Source organism: Perca fluviatilis, chromosome 16 (genome assembly GCF_010015445.1).
Source record: "Perca fluviatilis chromosome 16, GENO_Pfluv_1.0, whole genome shotgun sequence".
NCBI lineage: Eukaryota > Metazoa > Chordata > Actinopteri > Perciformes > Percidae > Perca > Perca fluviatilis.
The window spans coordinates 21,267,739-21,294,490 of NC_053127.1; the positions used below are offsets into that span (position 1 = coordinate 21,267,739).

Below are 26,752 nucleotides of genomic sequence, written 5' to 3' on the forward strand. Positions count from 1 at the left end.
ACTCGACCTGGCTCATTACCGTGACACTTATTCTTTTATCCCCCTTTCGAGTTTCTTCCTTTTGAACAAAAAGTCTTCCTGCAGAAAAAGTCAATTTCTTTCCCATTATAGACCCTGAGAACGCTGGCCTCCTTTCAAGTTTCCTAAAGGGGAATACCGCTTCTAGAATTTGGTGAGAAAATTAGCATACGAGGCAAGTCTCCTGTCAACACTTGATGCTATAGCACAAGGTTATTTCAGAATCATTCGACCACTGCAGACAACACGTGGAGACAAAGACACATTTAGGGCCGCATTTGGTCGGACTGCCAGCTTCTTTTTGCGTGATCTACTTCAAACCTCAATCTGTGTTTTAATTTGCTTCTCACAGTGGTGGAACCAAGAGAGTGCAGGAGTGGGAAAGAAACCAACTTAAAGTGACTTCTCAGGAATACTTCCAGTTATATTAGAGACTTAAAAAACAGCCATTGGTGAGATGATACAAATGTGATGACACCAAACAAATTGAGGGAGGGGTGGGGGTACAGTTGACAGAAGGCAGATTTCCAATTCGTTACATCATCACACCATATTGACAAACCCTGTTAAAGATATCTGTAAGACAATATTAATTAAATAAATATTCCACCTTTGCTTTCAGTATTTATTCAACTTTGTTTATTTCCAACTAAAACGCTGGATTTGAATGTAGAAACAGCAGTAGTAGTGGGTATATTAGTAGTAGCAGGAGATGCAGAAGCAGTAGTATAGTAACGGGAGGGGCCATACTGCAGGCAAAGAAAACAGAGCTCCCCACACAAAGCAGCCTGGGTCCCTTTATTTGAGAAAGTCATGAGCTGAGTGGATCTGATCAGAGAGGGTGTCATTGATCGGTCATCCAAAGAAAACAAACTTGGTGCACCTATTCTTCAAGTAAGAAAAAAAGACATTCCACCCAATCAAAAAGGCTTTAAGTTCCTAACACTTCCAGTTTGTAGGTCTGTGATCAACACAATTTTCAGAGATTGGAATCACCCTCTGCTTGATCCTGATCAATGGACACCAGCTCTGTCTGAAGTCAACCCACATCACTGTGTTGCTAGTCAGATTCAGGACTTGTTTCCAGGCCTAAATAGACTGTAAACTAGCAGTTAAAGCACCACGTGTTGGCTGGGATGGAAGGGGCATCCCCCCCACCCCCCTGATACTTGCTTCAAGACAGAACTGTTGAGTGTTGATGTTGTCAGGCACCTCTGTAGGAAATAGGCCAGAGGACAAAGATGACATTTTGGTGGGGTGTGTTTTTTTTCCTTTTTGAATATGTATAATGTGCAGGGAAGGAGTAGAAGGGGAGGCTCCTGAAATTGGTCAATATACTGTTAAATATTGTTTGACGCGCAACTGTAGGTCCGGTGAGGTTGGTAAAATGGGGAAAAACAAAACAAGGCTTATCATGGTTTCCATATATCCTTCACCTGCACATACAGCAACATACTGTAGGAGCTATTTTTTTTAAATTTTTTTTTCATTGGTTATGCAAATAAAAACTGCTGCTGCAGATGCCAAAGTCTGAGGCGATCCCCTATTCTCCAGTATAGAAAAATAATAAATCCTCAAGCAAAACATCCCTTATAATTGCACTGGCCTTTCTGGCCTGTCACTACTGTTACAACCAAAAGGTTGTCCATAGAGACACCTGCCTTTGTCAGAAAACAAAGATAAGAACGAGTATATCATCCCAAGTCATGATGAAAGCTGACTTTGGAAAAACCAGGTTGGCTGAAATCATTTCATGATCTGACGTGCATCAGTTCAGCATGCTATCAGATGTTTAACTCCTTTGGCGGAGAAGGAGAGGGGTGATGTGTAAATAACCAAATCCGTCCAGTATTGCAGTGGGCTGTAAGAGGTTAAGGTTGATGGAATGAGTCCAGAAGGTGGAATGAGTCTGGTCTGGACGGGCCAGGCCCAGTCCAGATTCGACCGCGGTGTGCTTTCACTGCCGAGCATGTCACTCGGGGTCTCCCAGTGCAGACTCAGCGCAGGTGCTCAAGTAAAGGCAGCTCTGTGGATTCCTCTCGGGGGGGGGGTCCCCTGCAGTCAGCAGAGTGGGATCCATCGTCTGAGTGGCTCCCAGAGGATCTTGTGTCAGAATGGCCTCTTGTAGGGGTGCAGGAGTAGGCTGTAAAATTTAAAGAAAAAACGTTCAGCCAAGAAAATCAGCATTCCACTAGAAAAACATGACATGAATTTTTCAGAAGCACGAAAACATTCAAGTTGATTTAGGTATACATTTATCACCAACACCTCTCAGTCTCCACTTACCAAACAGGAAATCAAAAGCCCACCTAATGTTGCTTATCAACAGTCAATTAAACAATTGCTGAGCAATTTTGATCATAATTCGACAAAGCGTTAGTGCATAGTTCTGACGAATTTCCTGTTTGTGTTCCTCAACTGCAAGAACTATTCACTAACAGCTATAATAAACCTACACTCTTGCAGTTTGAGTCATGAATCAGTCGATTGCTCTAAATAAAGCATGCAATATAAATTCAGTAGGTAGGTATGATATTCATAATGTTGGTTACTGTCCTAGTCTGTATTTAAAAAGAACTCAAAATTCTGTTATTACATACAAGCAAACTCAGAAGGGCTGAAAAAGGTGACATTATCCCATTCAAAACGGCAATTTTCACCCGAAAAGCGACTAGTTTGCAGGTATGGTTAATAACACAAAACTAATAATTATTTTCCCTACTGCCTAATGTTTTAATGAAATTGATTTATTTGGCTATGGGCTGAACAACTAAAGTTACACATGAGTGAACACTAAAAGACCAGCAGCCTACTCACCTGTGTGCGTATGGTCTGTACTGTTATTCCTTCCCCCTCCACTGCAGCTGTTCCGTTAAAGCCCTTCCTGCCTGAAAAACTCCACTTGCCAAAGTGGCTCTCATAGTGTAGTCCGCCTCCCTGGCCGAGGCCAGCCCGCTGGCCTGCTCTGTGCCCCGAGTTCTCCAGGAGGCTCGCTGGGCAGAAGCGCTCTGGGCCTTGCAGAGAAGGAGGAGCCACAGAGCTGCTAAAGGAAAGCTGGGAGCTGGACAGCTGCTGGCACAGGAGCCCCTGGATGGAGGATGTCCGCTGAAGGGTTGTGAGCAGTCCTGCTTCCATCCTGCCCTCTGATTGGCTAAGCAGAGCTAATGGGAGAGGTTGGGGGTGGTGAGGCCAGCTCTGGGTTGGACCTACGGGGTTGTCTGTACCTGAAATGCCAGGAAAAAAACATTTAATTTGGTCATTTTTACTTAATTAAAAAAAAGGTCTAAATTACTCAGCTTGCATTCCTTGCAAAAGGCAAGGCAAGAACTGCTCCTGATATATTTACACCATCTGACTGGCCAGCTGAACGTTTTGACCAGAAGCAAGCATTGTTGAATGTATGAACGACATCAGGGTAAAACAACAAAAGAACAGAACAGTTTAACTATTTTAGTAATCTATAATAACTTTGTTACTATATTGGTTTATACAGGTTTCACCAAATACAAAATGTAAGACTTTTTAAGACCATTATGGACAAAATTTAAGACCTTTATCACCACATCAGAAAAAACAATGTCAGACGTCACAGTCCAGAGACATTGTCTGAAACAATTCCCCAATTTCCTCATTGGCATTAAAGGACTGGGTAGCCCAAACTTCCCTTTCCTGAGCCACATTAACCTAGCCTGACAAGCCAGACCCACATCAAGGTGTTGGGTCTGGGAACTCACCATTGACGGAGCTCAATCCGAGGGGCGGGATAAACGGTTGTCTTTTAAATTCCCTCTGCACGTAATAGGATAGCGCTACAACCAGGCAGAGAAGTTAGCGAAGCTAGTTGATAGATTCAACTTTGGCCGTAGCCGATCGGCAAAACTCCGAACACATTTTCCTTTTTCAAGACTGATTTCTGTGCCGTTCTTTGTTCTTTTCTCAAAGAAAAGCTTAACTCCAAGTCTTCCAGAAGACCGCTGTTCCCAGCAGCAGCAGCCATAAGCCCGCCCACCGACTCTATACACGATGGGATTGGCCTGACCAGAGTTTGGTTTTTCGAGCTCGCAAGCCAACGGAGAGTGCCTAGACCCCCCTGGCTGCAAAATAAAATTGCTGCCACTAGGGTGTGTCTAGATTTCTAGGCTAACATTAACCAGCTCTGACTGGGGGATCCCGAGGTGTTCCCAGGCCAGGTTGGAGATATAATCCCTCCACCTAGTCCTGGGTCTTCCCCGAGGCCTCCTCACGGCTGGACGTGCCTGGAACACCTCCCTAGGGAGGCGCCCAGGGGGCATCCTTACCAGATGCCCAAACCACCTAAACTAGCTCCTTTTGACGCAAAGGAGTAGCGGCTCTACTCCGAGCTCCTCACGGACTGAGCTTCTCACCCCTATCTCTAAGGGAGATGCCAGCCACCCTCCTGAGGAAACCCATTTTGGCCGCTTGTACCCTGGATCTCGTTCTTTCGGTCATGACCCAGCCTTCATGACCATAGGTGAGGGTAGGAACGAAAATTGACCGGTAGATCGAGAGCTTTGCCTTCTGGCTCAACTCTCTTTTCGTCACAACAGTGCGATAAAGTGAATGTAATACTGCACCCGCTGCGCCGATTCTCCGACCAATCTCCCGCTCCAAATTTAGATTTAGAAATTTTAGACTTTTTAAGACCCCGCGGAAACCCTGTTATAACAACAACATCAGTGCTTGGTTTCAGGTCTTACCCATGAAGGGCTGGACAGTGGTGATGTGCGGCTGGGGAAGGCTGGAGGCGGGTGTACTCTGGGTGGTGTGAACGGCTGGGTTGGTGGAGATGGAGGTGGAGCCGCCTCCACAGTCTGAGTCCTCGATGTTTCCTCCGCTGTTGCAGCCAGCACCACAGCCTTTCTGTAACCTGCAGAGGGACATACATTAGATTTACGATTGTTCACACTAGCATCACTGTCCCCGAAAGAATTGTGTCAGGTGAAGTTCAAACCACGTACCTGTCCCAGCTACTGATGAGCCAGGTGTAAATGTTGTGTGGGCTGACAGGGCCTCCCCACACTGACCGGAGCTGGCTGTGCCCCCCGGCGTATGAGGTGGTGAGGGGGGACACGTAGATGGGGTAGCCGATCGGCTGGTCGCATGAGGAGTTAATCATATTTCTCAGGGCCTGCTTGGCGTTTTGAATGCTACCACGCTCTGGGTTACGGTTGCGCAGGAAAACCAGCTCCTGCTGTTGGCCCGCCCACAGCCCACGCACACACTCTCTGTTCACCTGTAGGGGCGCAGCAGAAGGAGGTCAGCGGAGTGCAGGGGAGGACAGGCTGAATATAAACAACCAAGCCCTTATCTGGCTCAGGGCTGGGAAAAGAATCCTGTACATAAAGCACCTGAATTTCATAAAAAATAGGATTAAATAACCAACAAAGCCATACAGCAATAGTTAATTAAACAAGCCAGAGATAACAAGACACCAAGTAATAAAAGAGTAAGAGCTGTAACCTTGATGACTCTGAAGCTGAGGAACCTCTTGTTAAGCATGATGATCTTGTACTCGTCGCTGCCGTCATCCATGATGTGGCGCAGTGCCAGCAGTGAAGGCATGTTTGCTAGAATGGCGCTGCGCCACACGGGGTCACCCTCGTGAGATATCAACATCTTCTCCTCATTGGCAGTGATGGCGTCATACAGAACCATAGGATCCTCATACTCATCTGGAGATGTGAAGTGGTCCTGAGGAAACGCAGAATACAGGGTTGGTCTCAGTTCAGGGATTAAAAACGGTCATTCTAAACCCAGGGCTAGTTTTCTTCTTCCTCTACCTGATGTAATTTGAGGGACATCCGCACTCCTGGTGCCACAACTCTGTTCAGCAGGTCCATATCTGCAAACACCCATTCATCCCTGGGAGACGTGATGCGAAAGTCTCCCTTGAAGAGTGCATGGAGGCCATAGAGAAATGGCTCCAAGCTGTCGAACAGATAAACAACAACAACAACAACAGTTGCATACTGGGTAGTGACAGGTGGTAATAACCACAGTGAGAGATAGGGTAGTATGCTTTACCTTGCAGACATGCTGTGGGAGGCGGTTCCCAGAGCTCGTCTTCCCAGGATACACAGCCCAAAACAGAGGGTGACAAGTGGAGAATCTCTTTCACAAGCCACCGGCTACAACACAATAAAGAAGTTGGACAAATGGTAAAATAGTCTACTTTTTTTGTTCACAAATACTACTCCAGTTGTACCAGGATTATGTTTTAAATATGTATTCTGATCACAAGTTAAAATTGTGGGATTCTATGGTGAATGAGAGTCTAACCGTTTGACGCCTGCTGTTGCAATACTGAATCCAGTCTAGGTAAACCATGCAGAATGAGGAGGGGGTAATGCCGGAGGCCCTGTGGTCATAGTCCTCATCGATGTTCAGGTTGAAGGTGGGGTCACTGTCTACGTAGTTAGGCCCGAGACAAGGCCGTAGAGCCTCCTGAATTGTCTCATTAGTCAGCCACTCCTCCATCTTAGAAGATCGACTCACATAGTAGATGATGCTCTGATGAAGGGAACAAACACATCAAGGTTAGAGGTTTCAATTTCAGTTATCATTTCAGTACAAGCCTTGGATGCAACGTGTGTGCACATTTTACATTGCTATTGGATCTTCAAAATAGAAAACTTATTGTTCAGTCCTACTGTGAATGGTCATACCCCGGTCTGAACTCAATCAGGCCTTCAGTATATGCAAAAGCAATGTGAACAGGAAATTATTTAATAAAAATTATATTAAACAGACATTTCTAGACAAAGTGTAGACATATAGAAAAGTAATCTTATAAAATACAGTCTTGTATCTCCAGCAGCTAAAAAAGAGGCATGCCAACCATGTCAAGTGTTTGCAAGAAGCATGATATAACAGGGTTTCACCAAGTCAAATTTAAGACTTTTTAAGACCATTATGAATTCAATTTAAAACCTATATCACGACATCAAAAACAAAGTCAGATGTCAGAGTCCGGAAACATTGTCTGAAACAATTCTCAGATTTCCTCATTGGCATTATAGGATTGGTGTCTAGATTGGTTGCAATATAGGTTGCATGTTGGTTTAATTTGTAGTTGTAATACAGCAAATTATATTTATAACACCACAGAATAAAAAAAAAAAAAAAAAAAAAAAAAAAAAAAAAAAGACAATCCAAAGAGCTGCGGAACACTTCAATGAGAGTTAGAGGTAGCGTTACATTGACATAGGAAAATGTAAGACCTGTTTAATTGATTTAAGACCATGAACACAATACTTCAGCAAATGTAAGACTTTTTAAGGACTAAAATTTTGATTTTGAAATTTTAGAGACTTTTTAATACCCCGCTGAAACCCTATATAAGAAAACTAAGCAAAAAGAACAACTCTCTTGATCAATGGCTTACCTTGACATAGTATGTGATGAGGATCTTACGAAGGTCAAATACTTGCAACATGGAGGCTGCATTGTTGTCACTGATGCTGTAGCCCTCTAGTACGTACTTGGTGGCGGCCACCTCCCAGGCCAGCCAGCGCTGTCCAAAGGCAGCATTGAATGACAACATGTGGGGAAGGTGACCAGGTTCACAGCAACAGCAGCCCTCATCCTCTTCCACCCCCTCTGTGATGGCCTCGACCTCCCTCTGCTGACAGTAGGTACCTGTACAGATGTGACGCAGATAAGCTGCATAAGCAAAGAGCTTTCCTGTATATACTAGTAAAAAGTATCATTCTCTGCAACATTCGGCAAAGTAAATTTACATTTAAAATGAATTAGAATACTTTTCCATTATTTGACTGGACTAAATACAGGACTACAAGAATAAACATCCTCTGTGCCTGCATACACATCAATATAACTATTTTAAAAATAACTTTTTATTTTAGATTATAAAGCCATGCTTTATTGTCAGTGACGTCTTAAGAGAGTGATGCACAACATCAACACCACATTTAGCTTTCTTGAACAACCTTAAAATACCCACAGCCATTAAGCTTTTAAATTTCCTTTAAAAAAAAGGCACAAAAAGTACATTATCAAATAACTACAATTACCGCCTTGCAGTTGTAAGCCTCTGCCAACAAGTCAAGTTGCAGTTTAGATTCATGTCTGTCCAGACTCATATATTATAATAATAACAACAACAACAACAACAACAACAACAACAACAACAACAACAACATGTAGTGAAGACTTAAGAATATAATTGGCGAAACATGGATGCTTCACACACATCTTCAACCCGGCAGCAAAGAAGATCTATACAATCACCACAGTTTCAAGGTGGGCACCCAATTCAGTATCCGACCAAATGTAAAAATATGATCACAATCAAGTTATGAATAATGGCCAGAAAAGCATTTTTGCAGAACATCATGATGTCACTGTGAAGTTGAACTTTAACATACACAATTCCATCACTTCATTTTGGTATCCTATTAGACATGCGTGTGAAATTTTACAATGAGTGTAAAAAACATTCTCTCAAGGCGTTCCTAAGACATCGCAGACGGACCGACAAATATCCCGAAAACATAATGCATCAGGTCATTGCCATCAGTGGTGTCGAGGCAAAAATATAAAATACGGAGGGGTTACGTTAGATAGCCATATTTTTCATGGTGCACAGTAGCTTGACCTTGTCAGCTGCCACTTTTTACACTACTGACTGACCTACTGTGCAACAGCCTGATCTCTATAAATAAACGCTATTGTGTGAGAACTCTTGACCCAAGAGACGTGTTCAAAACAGCAGGTAAACTCTAACTGAGCTCATTCTACAAGCTACACACATTGTGAGCCCCCATCGTCCCTTGCTGCTGACCTCTGAACTCGAGACCCCTCAGCTGGAAGGTGACCAGGCCGTTGCCGATCTCGATGATGTGCACCAGAGCGTTGAGGTAGTCGGAGGCAAGGATGAAACAGTCGCCTGTGGTGTAGTTGCCCCAGCGGCCGAGCAGCAGGTCTCCACACAGGCTGTGCTGCAGAGAGCGCGTCAGGTGCTCGTAGAAAATAGAGTTCAGATTGTTGTCATCAGCACCTTTAAGGGCAGAGAAAAAGACCATCACCATAGCAACAGAACAAAAATAAATATGCATAAAAGAGATCATTTGATTGTGAGAAGAGTTATGGCATACCTGGGTTGCGGTCTAACTGAGTGGCAAGTCTGGTGTTGGAATGATCGACGCGCTTGGTGCTGCAAACACGACAAACTAGCATTAGAACTGAATGAAAACACTTTATACTGTATATTTGGACTTTATGAAATGTGATTTCACATTTGTACAGATTCTTTTTTTCAAGAAACATACTTGTAGTCTCTCTCCCAGAATTTTACAGGTCTGGTGTACGAGGTGACAAACACGGCACTGCCCAGGACAGGATTGAGAGGGGTGGAAAAGATAGCAGAAAAGATGGCCTGAACAAAAAGCACAGCCGAGTCTGAAGTAACATGAGTTAAGGATATCTCTGTTTAAGATTGTACTATACAGTAAAGTGGACACTACATAATTATTGACATAAAAATCAAAGAAACTGAAGGATACGGGGCACAGCAAAGGGTTGAGCGAAGGCGTGGAAGGCTGAGCCCCAGGTGATCTGCCAGGGTGCAATGTAAGTCAACACAAAGCGCAGCTTGTACAGCAGATCCCACATCTAAGAATTCAAAAGGACAAAAACATAAAAAAAAACACACTGACAACTCTATTCACAACACAGACACACTATGTGTCTTTCAACCAGGGAGGGCAGTACAATTCTGCTTCTCAGCTGGGTGTTACTCGTTAACGTTAAGCTGTTGCACAATAAACTGCTACTACAGTAGAATAAAATAAAATAATTGTATTATGTTTGTGATCAAAATTCTGAGATGAAAGGGTGTGTGCATCCTGACCTTGCTGAAGAGAATGGACATGAAGTAGTAGTCGATTAGGAAGGTCTCTGAGAAGTGTGGATAGTCAAAGTGGAAGAAGAGTGTGGTGAAGCACAGCGTGACGTACTGCTGCGACGGGGCACAGAAGGACGTACGCAGCAACTTCATGCCTGCTACTGAAATGAAGAGAGCTCGGCTGCTGGTGGGGGGGGTGGGGGGTCGAGGAAAAGACAGAGACGAAAATGAGTGACACATATTGACCTAACGGCTAAAACCATAAAGTAAGGAATGAAAAGAGCTCTTCAAGCGGCTACATGTGCTACAGTTCAAATGAAAATGTATTCACCATTACATTGACTAATATACAGACTGGTCTAAAAGTTGAAGAGGGTATAAAAGGGAAACGACAGAATATATTTTATGTATCTTGTGCTACTGAGCACAACCTGCAGGAAGCATTACACCTGGTGCTGGTTCAGTGTGTCTATTCATTTTATGTTCTACGGTTCCAACACACAGCTAATGGCACATATCCCCGGGGAACGGAGTTGGAAAACAGTATAATGTATGGATGTGAAATAGTTTGGAGACACAATGATGTAAGGCTTACTAGATGTCCAGCTCTTTATGGTTCTGGCCCACAGTTCGAGCTTCTGTCGTTAGGGAGTTAAGCACCACAGCCGGATAGATGAAATATTTCTCCACACACTGAAGCCACGCATACAGCTTCTCAAACCACATCAATTGAGCAGCATCTGGGGCAAACAGAAAGCAAAATGATCTTACGCACTTGTTGAGGAGATCCACAGTCCAGACACAAGCTTTTCCCCTCATGTTCCCCCTAAAGCTTTTCACAGCTGTCAAATAAATCCGACTGAAAAATGTTTTACAAGATGTTTATACAATGGGCGGTATGGTGTACTATTTCTGACAGCCCTAGTACTTCAAATACTGGAAATAGATCAACATAGGATGCCTGGAAGGAAGATGTACAGGAGGAGGCAGCTGCTTCATCATGTATGCAGTGTGAAGTTATTTTACACTGACAAAAACGCCTTGAGATCAAATAAATCTAATCTCGATTGTAGTTCTTTTAGTTTTAATTCAGCTACTTAAGTACTATCAATGTTGTTGAGTGTTGATTTGTTGAGTAGTCTGTCAGTGATATTGGAAATATACAGCTGTGTAATTGTTGTTGAAATAAATTAAACTATTTATTTGGTGCTGTTGCACTCACTTCAACAACAAATCTTACTGTTTTTTTATTTACTCCACACAGCTATTTCCAGTGGGGATACTTCTAATGTTCCAGTTGTTCATATAGAAGGTTTTCTTCTTATACTTTTAAGATACTTCCCCACACTTCTTCTTCTTATACTTTTAAGATACTTCCCCACACTTCTTTCTGTGTACAGTATGTGAATGTGAACGAGGATAAAAGAGCAATCAGACACTCACCTCGGACTTCAAACTGACTGTACTCTCTGGAGCGGAGCACAGGGTGAGCCAGGCAGAACCATGGCAGCTGCTTGCGGAGCTGAGGCAGGAGATAATGTGTAATGAAACCTACAACTCCGGCCAGGATGTACAACACTAAGCTAAGAGCAGGCTGTGGATCAAGAGCAAAAAAGAGGAACATTAAAATTCACACAGACAAGGAAATCTTTTCACTAAAATGATAAATATGTTGTAAGATTAGGATCATAAACTCTGCTCCAACTAACTTGAAGAGCGATGAAAACGGTGCTGGCACTGATGGCGAAGGTAATCACAGCCATGAGGGGACACATGACGAGGTCTGAATGAAGAATCTCTTTCTACAGAGAGACAGTCGGAAGGCACAAGAATGTAAAAAAAGACTGACACTTTGAAATCAAACGTGAAACCGTCCCATTGCAGTCTGTGCAGGCAATTGAGCGGCGATCTTTACCACAGAGTTACGCAGCTTCTCAGGAAGAGGGTCCTTGATCTCCACAGGGGGTTCTTCTGGTGTCCTGTTCTCCAACTCTGGGAATAATTTAGACCGGACCAGTGACCTGATGTAAGAGGTAAAAACATACAAGAAGGAGTCGTGAGAAATGTAACAAAAAGCTCAGGTGTAACATCAAAGTTTACACTGGCTGCGTAGTGAAAGCAGCTTGTCAGCAGGCACACTTTTGTGCGTAGGTCCTCGTGTTCTGGCAGCGCTCAGAGCCCATTATATAATCAGTGTAGATACATGCGTAAAATGACCGAAAAACTCAGTTGAAACACCTCCTGTGTAGACAAGCCATGAAACACTACTTCAAGGGCAACATTTATTAAAACAAAAACTGGTTTGACACTAAGAAAATGCATTCCATGTTTGAGCTTGTAGCTTCTTCAGGTGTGCTCATTGACTGGTCACGGCTACATGTAAATGTTAAAATTATTAACTGGTAATCTATCATGGATGTAAAAAAAAAAACTTAAAAATATATTAACATTTTAAACAAAAATGAAATACCAGAGAGATTGTGGGGTCCGAGTACTGCATTTTTAGGACAAGGTGGTAGGATTAAGACACAAACAGTAACATACATGGCGAAAATACGGGGTGCCTAATGAAAACAAATAAACAAAACAATTTCAAATTTAGGACTGTCCGCATCAATTCCTACTCTGATCAGAATGTCTGAAACTGAAAAAGTGTGTCTCTGTTCCACCTACATTGATAGCACCGAGGCAAAATCCATACAGCAGAGCAGCCACCAACACGCTGCGTATGAGGCTGAACAGAGATGAGAGGGGGCTGGTAGTAGCTGAGGAAAGAGACAGAGGGAAGACCAGGTAGAACCGAAACACAAATGTTCAGTTTCTAAACCGCTAGTCTTAAAGCTCCTGTAACATTTTATCTAATTTCCTGACAAGGTATTACACCATCATCCTGTCTATATAAACACGTTCTTACCAGTTCCACCAAAAATGTGCATGTCGATCTGCTCCAGCAGACACATCACAAAAGTGTTGACCTGAGGTAGCAACCCAAACAGGAAAATGACCGGGAAACACAAGGCAAACACTGTTGGGCAAAAAAGAAAATAATGTTAAAAAGCCATAAAAATCAAATAAAGCACGCAAGCATGCATGCACACGCACACACACAGAATCTATTAACTTGAACAAAATTCTGTTGGGTTTAAAACTTTGTGGAACATTTTAGCAGTGGTATAATGAACATGTATTGTATGGCTATTCTCTAAATTACCACTCTAATTATAAATATTGGCAATGCCAATGTAATAACAATCTTAGTGGGAGCAGTGACCTGGACACCTAGTAAAATAGTGATGTAAAGAGTAGAAAACTAACCAATGAGCATATCCCTGATAAAGAGCAGGAAATGTGCAGAGAAGAAGGTGACACCATAGAGAGAGAAGGGTTGCAGGCTGCCAGAGCGTCCAGATAGGTCAAAGATCCAGATCATCACACAGCACAAGCAGAAGTAGACCGGCCGACTGTACACAATGATCCAGTTATGGCCCTGTTAAATAAAAAAAAGAAAAGGCAAGCCACAATTACACTACAATAACAAGGTGACATTTCTTGTTTAAATGCTAAAATGTACTTAAAGCACAAAGCTTTAAGTACATTTTAGCATATAAAAAGGTGTAACCAGTACTCACGTGCATGGGAGAAGCTGCATCTGGTTGCACACTCTGAAAAAAAGAGGCAGGGAATTTAAGCTTCATTGGTTTCACATACAGTTTGCATTAAAAAAAAACAACAGAAGCCACACCGACAGATGGAGACAACACACACAGGATAATTTGATACATACATTATATTGTATACAGCTGGGTAGACACTATACTGATTAAGCCAGATTTTTAACTCTGAATCGCTTAAAAAGATTGGAGCAATGTTTTACATTTTGTGGCTTCTGTAGTCTTGAGGAAGGCTGTGCTGTGATACAAATAAAACTGAACTTCACGGCAAAAAAACATACCACATTGACTTCTGTCATCTTCACAGCCATCAATGGGTACATTTTTTTTTAATCAAAGAATTAAAAGAACAAACACTGCCTTTTTTGGCAATGTTTTTGGGGATGAAGCCATCTTGTTATAAAAATAAAAATGTTTCTGTCATTGCATTTACTTCAGAGTGTGTGTACAATATATATATATATATATATATATATATATATATATATATATATATATATATATATATATATATATATATAGTAAAAATAAGATGAGATCCATTTTGCTAATGAAATCCACAGATAAGGTATCCAACTCTAGCAGTAAGGTACCTTCAGTAAAGAGTACTGGCAGCTAGCAATGACTAGGCAGAACTGGAAAACCCAGATGTCCCTGAAAAAGCCCTGGAGCAGCAGTAGGAACCCCAGGAAGGCCACCAGACTGGCCAGCACCACAGCAAACACGTTCTCTCCCACACGGCGGTTCCTGGCAACAGAATGCAAAGAAATCGATATTTGACAACTTATTAAAAATGTTTAGACCCAACTATTTCACTGCTTTCTACATAAATGTCACTGTATCTGATTACGATAATTACCTTGAAATGATAACTACTGGACATGCAACACGTTACATGATTCAAATAAGCTATGCATTGTCTTGGAGAACAAGGGACCAAACTGAATATTGTCTTTCCTCTACTCCAACAGTCTGGCGTACCTGTCCAATAAGGCCAGAAGAGCCAGTCGATCATATCGAACCCTCAGCCACTTTCCGGGAAGAACCCAAAAACGATAGTACTGTTTGGGTTTGGCTTTCTCCTCAATCATCAGCGTGTTTTCCTGGGACTCTTGTAGAGACTCATGATCCAGATCAAACTAGAGATGGGGTGACACATTATTATTTACATGACATTCTACCTTAAATAATCTGCCACATCGAACATCAAAGACTGCTAACCTCAGGCATTTCCAGAGGCACCCTGCGCACCTGCATGCCCTGTAGAACCACAGGTCTCGGCTGAAGCATGGACAGGACTGGGGCCCCTTCCTGGACCTCAGTGGAGGTGAAGCTCGACGACTGGGACTGCCTTTCCCTTTCTCTTTCCCTTTCCCTTTCCCTTTCCCTGCAAGCATGGAATATTATGGCATTAATTGTAGCTTTTAGTCATGACTTTTTAAAAAGCAAATTAACTCTCATAGTCTTGAAAAAAAGGCAACCTGGTAATAAAAACTTTAGAACTTACTGAACTGGATCCTCATAACCACCTCCACCAGGTCCAAACGTGTAGGACCTCTTTACTCCTGTCACACAAAAGACAGAAAACTGAAATGACAACAAGGAATATTCCAGACACATTTGTAGCAATAACAGCTGATACATTTGTGTGTTCCCCCCACTTTTTGAACTTTATTTAATAGCATAAACTCAACACATAACAGAACAACCTACAATATAGGGGGAAGAGGCAAACTTGATGGAAATAGAAAAGAAGCGTCTGTGTCCCGTCATTAATCTAAGCTAACGGTTTCCTTTATATTTAAAAAGGACAGACATGAGAGCGGTATTATTCTTCTCATTTGACTCTCAACATGAAACCGAACAAGCTCATTTCCCAAAATGTTGAACTGCTCCCTAAATGCCACTGACTCACCACTCTCATCGTAGAAATAGTGCACTGCCCCCTCTGATGTGTCGTCGAAGGTGGAGGCCTCATGGATGCCACTGCGGGGCAGTAGGAGTGAGGAGGCAAACTGTAAGGCTGAGGGAAGTGTGCGGGTCCGCGAATGAGAGGAGGTCCGAGCCCGCTGGAGGTCCTGAAGGCTACAGGAACAAAACGTGTTGAATAACTAACGTCTAACATTAGCCTTACATTTTTATTTCTATCAGTCCTGCTGAGGCTGGCATGTTCCTTCAATTAGTATTTTATCATTCACGACTCCAAAACTTGCTTAGAATATAAATGTTATGTTAAATCCCCAGGTATATTTCCACACAGTCGCAAATTAAATTAGAATTACTAATTCTTACATCCATCAACTGTAAACTTGCTGGCTTGTTTTGACTACTACAGACTTGGTAGAGATTGGGGCAAATATAGGCACAGTTAAGGCAAAGCACCAACTATAACCCTCTCTCAGGTCTGCTAAATCGACTAACCTGGGAGGGGATCCCATGGTGGAAGGGGGCGGTGTAGGGTTGCTCCCAGCATTGTGTCTCCTGCGGATGGCCTGGGTCCTCTTAACACTGCTGACTGAGTCGTGTTTGTCCCCATCCTCTGAAGCCAAGGCTGGAAAGGGTTATCAGTTACATCAATGCAAGGAATCTAACAATAGCCCATTATTGAATTTAACTTTTGCCGTTGTAACTTTTGCATTTAGAAGGTAGTTATGCAAAGCAGACATTGCCAAACAAGTATCCTGAATGACTCATTGATGAGACATTGTGAAATTGTATGTATTAACTGAATAAAGCTTAAATATTAATAAAACTCTGATTCCTCTACATTCATCCAGGCATGGCAACCCCCACTGAGTCTACATCAGTGATTTCCTCAAGTAATTAGAGGTTATAGTACATTAGCCAAATAACTTTAGTTTACTGTAATTACTTATTTTTCAGGTCCTATGTGAGCCCAGTCTCTGTAACACAGAGCTTTTCCTGTGTGTCTCTACAACCTGTGACGTCAGACAGCCAATCACAGACATCATTAGATCTGTGTAGAAGCATGCTGCACACTGATTGGCTCACTGACGCTGATGAGATTTACTCCTTAGGTATTGAATGACGAGGCATTTTTCGATACTTCAGAGGCAATGCGGTCGGTGCCTAAAAAGTATCGAATTCGGTACCCGGCCCTAAATAACTTTAACTTTAGTTAGTGGAGGAGGTGGTGACACTCTCCTTAAAGCTTAACATTATTTTTCATCAAAGTGTATTCATTTCATCTGACATTAGTAGAGTTGTTCACACTAAAATACACTGCTGGAAACCCTGACATGAATATACACTTTGATGAGATCAATCTAAAAATAGTCCAGTTTTGGTTAGAGTGATTTGATTGGTCTAATGTTTGTAATAATTTATAATGAAATTTGATTAATCAATTGGATGTGGTTATTTCAGCACATTTAGATTTTGGTTTGATTCTCCTGGATCCTGACACTTCTATCATTTTGGACTCATTCATTACCTTATTTGATCCTTTATTGACATTGTGGCATTTTCTTTTCATTAAGTAGTACTCCTGTGCTAAATATTATGCATTTCTTGTTAAGTGGTTTAGTTAGGGCTGCGTGATGTGTAAAATGTCTACGTTGTGGAAATCGAGTAATTTCAACATGTACAAAAAGATTACTTTAAGCTAAAAATAACCTAAGTTAGAGGATAGCTGGCTATATTAGCTGCCTTGAGACGGGACTCAGGATGGTTAGCTAAATCTGGCTGTCTCGTAGCGTATTTAGAGATTGAATATATGAGAGGGATAGACTTGAAAAAGAGTCTGCACACTGATCTGAGCCCTGTGTTTCCCTTTCGCGCAAAAGAAGAGGTGTGGACAAGTTACCAACAAAACGTACAGCGAAAGACCGTGCAAAACATTTCAGGCCGTCCTGCCAACCTGTAAACTTTTTAACATCAATTTTATGTAACGTTTTTTCACTCTAAAGTCGCTGAAGCGGCTGGAGTTTAGATCCTGTCGGGTCTCTGCAGCGGGCGGGGCTGCTCAGTTCTCCCCGCAACTGACACGCGCACACACATTACACACGGTGGATGCAGGAAAAAACGGAGATGAGACGTACAGGAGGACCTAACAGCTACGCTCATTATTGTAAGTGCAATGATAAGTCCAATAAGTACTTTATCAAACCGTATGACTGTGTGTCCCAGCCCAGGCCAGGATAGGAAATTAACTAACAATGTAAACTGTTTTTATGTTTAACGTATTCTGACTTATAGCTTTAAGAATTCCTCTTTTTCTTTTAAAGGATTTTTGTAAGAGCTACACTTGGCAGTTTGATAAATGCAAATTATTTCAATTGATATTCTGTAATATTTCAATCTTCATGTGCTAAGAAGGCACATCATTTCCTGTAGATGGCAATACACATTCTCCTTTTTTTGCCAAATAAATGAAAAGCTTGTTGAAATCTCATCAATGTCTTCCCTCTTGCTGTATCAAAATCTCACCTAGTTTTCCTCAGAGATGGTCCCAATGTGCTTAAAGTCAAGTCAAATTCAGTTTGTGATGATATAACTATATAATTATTTAATACTGTATCCTACATTGTGGATAATTAAGCTATATATCATATGCTGAAGTATATTTCTGGAGTGTTAAAGATTAAAAGAAAAAAATAACAAGAACCGTACAGAACAGAAAACCGTGACCCTAAAACCGTGATACGAACCGAACCGTGGGTTTTGGGAACCGTACCACCCCTACTGCAGATGAATTAGTTTCTGCCCTGTCTGTCTGTGCTTAAAGTGATAATTAAAGTGGATGTACTGTTGAAGTATCTGGTACTTACAGTCCCCAGGTAGCTGTATCAGATATAATCTATTTTATGTATTCATACATATAGATATGGAAGAAAAATTAAGTTTCCTGTAACTTCCTTTATCTACTGTATCTTGGAAAGGTCCTTTTGACTGTACTCTGGTCAAGGCTGAAGTCAAGGGGGGATAATGTCTTTGTAATCTGAGGCTGGATACTGTAACACAATGCTTCATGATATTTTATAAATCGTTTTTGTCCTCAGTTTCTATCGCAGCTTTTTTCCAATCTTCTTATTTACTCACTTTTTATCGGTATATATTTATTATTATAACTGTCAGAAAAGCACTTAGAATACACCTTTAAAAGTCAAGATATGTTAAGTTTGGTATTATTATTACAAGTGTTACAACAGCGAAAACAACAGAGGCATACAGGGCAAAGTCCGTTTGTTCAACAACAAACAAATGATTGTCTTGCAAACAAGCCAATAGGTATTTAAATTAGGGTTGTGCCAACTCTTGAAGGACAGGCACTCAGGAGAAGTCATAGTTCATGGAACAATTTCCTTCATGATGCTTTCCTTGGATTACTACAAAGGCAACATTGCCCAGAGCAATGCAAGCTCCTGGTAGAGTCTAGCACAGTGGTAAGGTTTAAGGGGAGGTTCGGGATAAAAAGCAACCTGTACTGTGTTAGGGGCAAAGCAACCCCTTAGCTGGTTGTATTTCTCCTGCCTTTAGATCAGTAATAAGACAAAAGAGAAAAGAACGGTTCTTTTCTTTTTTTCCATATTAAATCCAGTATCTGCACATTTCAACATACAAAGCTTACTGAGCAGCACCAGTCTTAAGCAACGCAACACCCTCCATCTGCCAAAGACAGCCCACCTCTCAAGGTTGTCACCATTTAAACATTTTTGTTTATACAGCGAGGCATTTAAAACCGCTTCCAGCCTTTAACTATAAGGCTGCTTGTCATTAAACGCTGTATAGACTTTCAGGCATCTTGCATTAAATTCACTAGTCCCTACTACTACCACTGTCTCACATCACAACACATGCATGTTGTGATGTTAAAGGAAATGTTTGATCTCTCTTTCGTTGCCACCACTTGATTTGTGTTAAATAAATAAAAAACTGTGAAAGTTGAACTTGTTTTTCAAATGTATGTCTTCCAATTTAATTTCATGTACTAATGTCATGTTCCGCTTTATCACTAGATATATAAAATCACCACCAACTTAAAGCTGAAGTTGTTATGGTCAACCCGGTTTGGTTTTTTTTGTTACAGGGCAAGAGATAAGGGACGTACTTTCTTTGGTATTAATTTGTTGTAGACAAAATAAAATATGGTAATATTGTATTATGGAAAACAAATGATTTCCAGTCAACAATATCAGCCAGAATCTTTTTTTCTCAAGATGCCTCACAACTTCACGGCTTCATATCAGGATTCTACCATCCCATGCACCAAAAACTAGGAAGTTATAGAACAAAAACACACCGTATGGACACCGATTATAAGGTTACGCCAACTCACCTCCTCCCACAGCTCCCTCTTCAACCAGCTCTTCTGCCCTCCAGCCCATCTGGTTGCCAGTCCAAGAGCCTCCAAGAGAATCCAGCCGATGATGATGAGTTCCAGGGAAGCCTTCAGTATGCATGGTGCGGGCTTCCAGATCAGACTTTGAGATGGTGAGAGTGCGAGGTGCAGGGGTGGAGGTGGAGGGCATGGTAAGCAGAGTAGAAGGCAAAGCCGCTGTGTTGCTCTGGCCTCCACCTGCCCCATCCATACTTAGCACTCTTGCATGAGTCTTAGCACTAGCAGTGCTAGAAGAGCGCTGAGCAGCACGAGAATGTGAGGGGCCAGCAGTTTCAGGTAAATCCCCTTCCCTTGGAGTGGGCAGTTGAGCAGCAGGGGGAAGCGGGGATGTAATACCAGTGTTAGCGAGGTCCGGGGAATAGCAGGAGGTAGAGGAACTTGAGTCATCATCGTCGTCGTCATCATCATCCGAGCTGTATCTGCGCTGAGAGCCCAGGCTAGAACCAGCGCTCATGTCACTGCCATCGTCCTCGTCGCTGGAATCCTCAAACAAACTTTCACTGTAAGCCTTGGCACCCAGTCGGCTGCGCACAGGGATGTAATCTCTGTGCTGTCTATGATTGTGGTGACGCCTGTAAGAGCCACAGTCAAAACTACTGCTTCCTGCTCCAGCTCGCCTTCGTGGAGCTTTCCTTCGGCCTGGCCGGTGTCCTACACTACTGCCGCTGGCCCGCAGCAGCTTTAAGTCTTTAGGGCGCACAACCTGCTGGGCTTGCAGCGCATGCTGGTCAGAGAGTAAAAAGGGGGTAGAGGATATGGGCAAAGCAGGCTCAGAACACACAAGACCCAGGGCCAGCCCTGAGGGCACTGAATTGGCCTGCCGAGGTGGGGGTAGAGGAGGAACTGGTACATTTCTGTCTAAATCGCAAACCTCTGAGTGGCCACTACTTGAAGGGGAAGAGTTCTGGAGAGGACGGGGCTGTGCAATATCACAGAGTACGGGGGACAAATCCTCTCCTTCAACAAGTGTCCTGTCTAGGCCCTGGCTGAGGGAGAATTCTTTGGAAGGGGAGCGCAGTAGCACACTGTCTGACAGGTTGTCAGTATCACTGCCACCCTGCCCTGCTGGATCCTCTGAGGGCTTGGGGATGTTGGAGCCTATCAGTGATGCTGAGGCAGAAGCCTGTCCATCTGCAGGCCGGGGCTGGCTGAATGAAGGACTTTCCAGCTGAGTGGAATCAGTTTTTTCACTGCGGTAACTGCTAACCGTGCTCAGCGTCTCACGGTCTGTGGTGGCTCCACCTGCACTGAAACAGCTGTCCGTAGATCCGGCAGCTAGTGCTACCCCACTGCGGCTGCCTGGGTGCGCAGTCCCAGGTGCAAAAGCCACAGGGTCAAGGCCCAAACCAAGGAGATTTTCACTCAGCTCCTCACTTAAGCTGCTCTTTATTAGGGGGCTAAGAGGAGTATCCCCCAAGCTCTCAGATTCAGCAGAGGGGCCAAGGGGAGAATAGGCCCCCAACCCATTGTCCTCAGGATTCTGTTGAGAAAGTTTTTCTGGTAACTCCTCCACTTCCTGGAACTGTTCTTTCTCGCCTCCATCTTCTTGACTGGAGGGTGAAGGGGGGATAGACAAGCAGTCTTCAGGTTCTCCAAATCCAGCTGTCATTCCAGATACTCCCATGAGACGGGGGAAATCTCCTCCCAGAGCAGCAGCAATGCAGGACTGTACCACACTGGGAGCCCCTGTACAGTAAGACAGACCAAGTTCAGATTGAAATGCACCAAAATCAGATTAAAATGCATTTTGGAAGGCTATAACAGTATTATAAATTTGGATGCATGCACTAACATTCATCCTGATGGATAGTAGTAAGAGCCATGCCTATAATGGAATGTCTACAGTATTGGTATGCTTATAGCCTGGTCTCCTGAGCGTGCCTCATTACCATACAGGCAGGATTAGACAGTGTTCCGTGTATGATGCTGGTTTCTGGTCACTGAATAGTTGAAGACTTACTAATGGTGTCCTGGGACCTCTGGCGTAGGATCTCCCGGTGAGCTGACCTAACAATCACATTATTGTTTCCTTGTTCCCGCATTAGCTCTTTGATATCTGAGGTAAAAGGAAAGAGGTCACTGAAAAATTCAACACAGGCTAAACTCACAGGGATCTGACGCTTAAATTTAATTGTGGAAGGACATTGTAAGACTCAAGATTGTACGTTGTATACCACTGTTTAAAATAAATTCTGGTATGCATTATAAAAACACAGAATTCAGATACTTACCCTTAGTGCCTCCTGTATCCTCCAGCTGGGGCAAGAACTCCTGAACAATTTGAAAAACAAAAACAGTTAGTGCATTAAAATGGTTAACCCATATTAATATATGTCAACAAGGCCATGACAACATTGGATCTTATGAAAACCTTTGCCCAACAGACTGGCAGGGGAACTCAACAAAATGTTCTAAATGACTGAGGCATACTTGATGTAGGAAATGTAGAAATTAAACATTTTCTAACAAGCAGAATTAGAGAAATGATGGAGGGAGAAGAATGAAGACTGCATGCTTTTATAAAATATGGTAATCCTCACCGACACCTGGTTCAATCCAAACAGAGAGTGCTGGGAGCTACAGCGCACCGGGGGTGTTGAGTTGACCTTCCGAAACACAGTCATCTCTACACCAACATGACTATCCCTGTGGAGAAGTTACACATAAAGCAAATTAAAAGGATTAAGCATGTCACAGCATTGTGATTTCATAACTGTTCTCCAAAATTGGTCAGAAAATCTTCTTACCTGTGCTGAGTCCCATCATGGGCACCTGAACCTTCATCTCGTTCGTCAGTCTTTGCAGCAACGGCTGTGAGTGAGGCCTGCTTCTTCTCTACAATCTCCCCAAGGTCGAACATAGTATGAAGCCGATAGTTCACCACCTTAATGGCTGTGAAAAAGACTGCCACTACAGCAGAGTACACGCCTGCAACCACCAAGCTAGGAGGAAGAGCCTGAGAGGGAGTGAAAAAGACAATGACAGCACCTCAGACTTAATACAAAAATGAGACAACGCAGTCCACTTCAAGGAGTGAGTGCCAGGAATTATTTGACAATGGCTGGCAAACTGTAAATCCCAGAAAAGACCTCAAACTAAACATAGTGCTATGTACTAATGAAAGCAAATTCCCATTGCTCATTTCAACTAGGAAGCTTATAGACAACTGTACTATAAAACAATGATGTGTTCACTACATTTAGACATTCAGATGTTCTAATGATTATGTACTAATACAATTAAAGGTTATTTTAGATTTTTTTTTAAAGTTATTTATGAAGATGTGTCCATTCCTATTAAACACCACCCAGCAACTATTCAACACTATGGAGTGCACATGGCAACCACATATTTTTTAAATAATATTTTAAACAAATCCACAGTTCTCCCACATTGTAAAACACTGAACTAGGAGGCAAATGTTAAAGTTATTACGCACACTGTCAGTTGTGAATGAACTGTACATAAGCTCTTGCAGACTTCACTGTTCCAACTTTTTATGACCTCTTCCTGCCTCACTTACTGCTGTTTTACATGCACACCATTTTACAATCAACAGATGATTAAAATGCACATTTGATGCATTCCCTTTCATTTTCACTTCTAATGGCCGGGGTAAACTGGGGATTTGTTTCAAACCCGTCCGATTGTCTGACCACTTGTGTTGCTGAAGGTTAACACAGCTCATACAAATAATGGCAACAAAAAAATATCAAATGTGTTAAGTTTTCTTTTAAATGCCAGCTAATTATGCACATGCTGCAGTATTGGAAAAGGCCTTTGATTTTGAATGTTTGTGTAGTCTCTCATACAGTTTGCATTCTTAGAAAACTAAATATGAGGTAATGCTTTGTGTCAACCATGTATTGTGTAAACATTGTACATAAGGATGTGTGCAGTTTAGCAGTTCCTTCATGTATTTTTGGTAAACATGCAATCAACCTGCTGTGAAAATGTGCTTACCATGTAGAGTAGAAAGGGGAAGGCCAGGAGAAATATCCAAAGGTAGAGGTGGAAGCAGTTGGAGAACGTGCTCTGATGTGGGTCCACATACCAGCCTCCTGTGAGTGAAGCCCACACACCCTGCCGCAATATCTGAAGAGCTTGGGAACCCATCTTCACCTTCAAGTTCAACCAAAAGCTGAAATGCTTCCTCCGAGGCTGTAGCTCATAAAACTGTGCAGCAGTTCGAGCCACAGTAGCTTGTGTCTACGATGGCACTTCCATTGGGGATGGCAGGTTAACCAAGACTGTGTCATTAAGGACAATAGTTCTGTGTCTTGGATATGCACACCTCAGTTGAGGTTAAGAGTCCTTGCATATTCTTGTGCCAGTATGTGCTCTCTCCCTGCACCAACGTTGCCACACTCTAGCCTAATCCTTGTTTGGTAATCAAGAAGGTGACTTTTTGGCACATTGGTAACCCACTGAATGTATGAAAAAACATTCATCTGTAAGAAAGATCAAAACTGATTTGTTTCTCATATGTAGCTACATATTAAACATTGCATTAAATGGGGAGGGGGCTGAGCAATAATCCATTCATGAAATTACACTGTAAATCACAAAATAAGTTTAAATGTATTATAAATCTGTCAGCTGTCCAGATGTACATATAAATTATGGAGAAAAGTACCTTAAAGTGTCTTTTCTAGTTAGTTTCTAGTTGTATCTTTAGTACTTCCTTAAATTCCACATGATGATTATGAAACTATATAGTTTCCTCTTGATTTACAGCTGATCTTGAATTAATTTAGCACAAGATCACAAGATAAATGAGACTATAATTGTGTTGAGTCAAAATCATTTACCATTCATAACTTCTAACCTAGATCACACAGTAATAATCATTTGACCAGCTACTAACGATGAGTTGGATAATTTTTGACTGATCACTAAAAGCACAGGTAAGAATGACTTAAATTGGCACACACTCACGTTACAATGATTAAAATGAGTGTAAAGCTTTTAAATTGATGTACATTACATAGTTGATATATCTATCAGATTTCAGACAGGATGACAGAGCTAACACACACTATTCTCATTTCAAGGCCATTACTGTGCCAGCTAGATCAAGTTTTCTGATTGACATTAGCAAGCTAGCAGACAATTTAGCCTAGCTAACGAATATGCATTTATGATCAGTACAATTCGACCTGCTTAACCAGCACCGCTTTCAATCACCTCGGTAAATATAAAAACATAATCGACAGCAGCAGTTCATTACTGCAAACTGGCTGACAAACATTAGCTAAACATCATTAGACACTACTATTGACGCTAGTTACCGGCTAATGCTAGGCCGCATATACCAGCATTATTTGAACCTGGGTAACGTTTATGTCCCCATCGTTAGCTGGGAACGTTAAATGTACCTCCAGCCTACAACAGCTTAACCGCTGATCGCTAGCTAGGTGGATGTTAGTTGCCAGTCATTAGCTAATGTTAGCTTGATAATTGTGCTCACAGTGAAATGTTTTCCACAGTTGGATCCCAGCAGAGCTTACAATTAGCATTAGTTGTCCAGCTTGCCTCATATCCTCCTTCCGCATCCAGTCCTTGCAAAATCTCAGAGCTTTCCTTCTCAGGATACTAGCAAGCAAGGCAATCGCCTGTCCAAAAACTGTTGGCTAACTTATCATTGTTCTCTCAAAGTCCCCCATCTTCTTTGTCTTTAAAGGTTGACAGACCTACTGCGGGAGCGGAGGTCCTCTCTCATGATGAACAACAGCGATTCCTTGGCATAAACGGTGCCTATGTTAAAATGTTTCAACGGGCTAGCTAACTGGGTTGCTAGCGCTAGCTAACAACTAGTTGACACACACACGCACGTACGTACGCCTATGGTACGTACGCATGCACGCACGCACAAAGAGCGATCAAGCGAGGGAGAGAGAGGTTCCCATGGTGCTGATTGGCCGTATAAACTGACGTCATGGGGAAGGTAGTTTTGTCTTATATTTCAAAATAATAATAATAATAATAATATAATAACTTTTATTTATAAAGTGCCTTTCATGAAACCCAAGGACACTTTACAGAATTACAGTGGCTATATTAAGGGAGGTTGTAGGCTGTGGTAAACAAGTGTTTTTTTTAAAGTGTCCAAGGATGTAGCATTTCGAATATCTACAGGGAGGGTGTTCCAGAGGGATGGGGCTGCAACACTAAAGGCTCTGTCTCAGGGGGTACAGGGGAATGGAGAGCAAGCCAGCGTCTAAGGAGTGTATGCATGGAGGAGGTCGGAGAGGTACAGTGGGGCAATCTGAATCTGGAAAGTAACTATAGCTGTCAAATAAATGTCTAGGTGAGTAAAAAGCACAATTCCCTCTGGAAAAATAGTGAAATCTAAATTAAATTAAAGTAAAAAGTAAATTACAAGTACCTCAAAATTGTACTTAAGGACAGTACTTAAGTACAATTTTAGAGAAAATGTACTTAGTTATAGCCCACCAATGCCACATTTTTAACTTAGACCCAACAATGTATTTTAGTTTGTAACAACCTTGAACCTAAAGTAGCCTATATTCTTTTTTAGAAATAGCAGTGTTTAGTAAAACATAAGCTCAGAAACAAGAATTAACTATAGGGCAAATACTTACAGTGTGAAGGAAACCTTGGATGTTAAGGAAACAGAGGTAGGTTAGAGTGGATGTGACATACCGGTCGTCATCGGGCTTCTCTTGTCATAGCTGTTTTGTTGAAATAGGCTTGTGACATCTCAGCAATGGGTGCAAGCACCCTCCTTGATACCCAATGTCAGCACAGATCAGACTACACTAGACCTGCACTGACACCACACCTCACTTAGCC

At 42.2% G+C, this 26,752-nt stretch overlaps 1 protein-coding gene across 1 annotated transcript; it reads right to left on the reverse strand.

Moving 5' to 3' along the window:
* Positions 1-629: 629 nt before the first annotated feature.
* On the reverse strand, positions 630-25,576 carry LOC120543861 (pecanex-like protein 1). Its single transcript, XM_039777200.1, is given in 37 exon segments — positions 630-2,065; positions 2,068-2,161; positions 2,836-3,242; positions 4,737-4,906; positions 4,998-5,272; positions 5,500-5,730; positions 5,820-5,967; positions 6,064-6,167; positions 6,319-6,549; positions 7,424-7,677; positions 8,843-9,058; positions 9,156-9,214; positions 9,330-9,459; positions 9,564-9,672; positions 9,911-10,088; positions 10,500-10,644; positions 11,348-11,498; positions 11,614-11,706; positions 11,820-11,925; positions 12,375-12,379; positions 12,381-12,466; positions 12,556-12,669; positions 12,819-12,929; positions 13,220-13,391; positions 13,534-13,566; positions 14,169-14,322; positions 14,557-14,714; positions 14,797-14,962; positions 15,083-15,140; positions 15,491-15,660; positions 15,997-16,126; positions 19,874-21,622; positions 21,897-21,992; positions 22,168-22,207; positions 22,477-22,582; positions 22,684-22,892; positions 23,900-25,576. Coding segments are annotated over 37 exon segments (6,861 nt in total). The 5' UTR covers positions 24,053-25,576; the 3' UTR covers positions 630-2,015.
* Between the last annotated feature and the right edge of the window lie 1,176 nt (positions 25,577-26,752).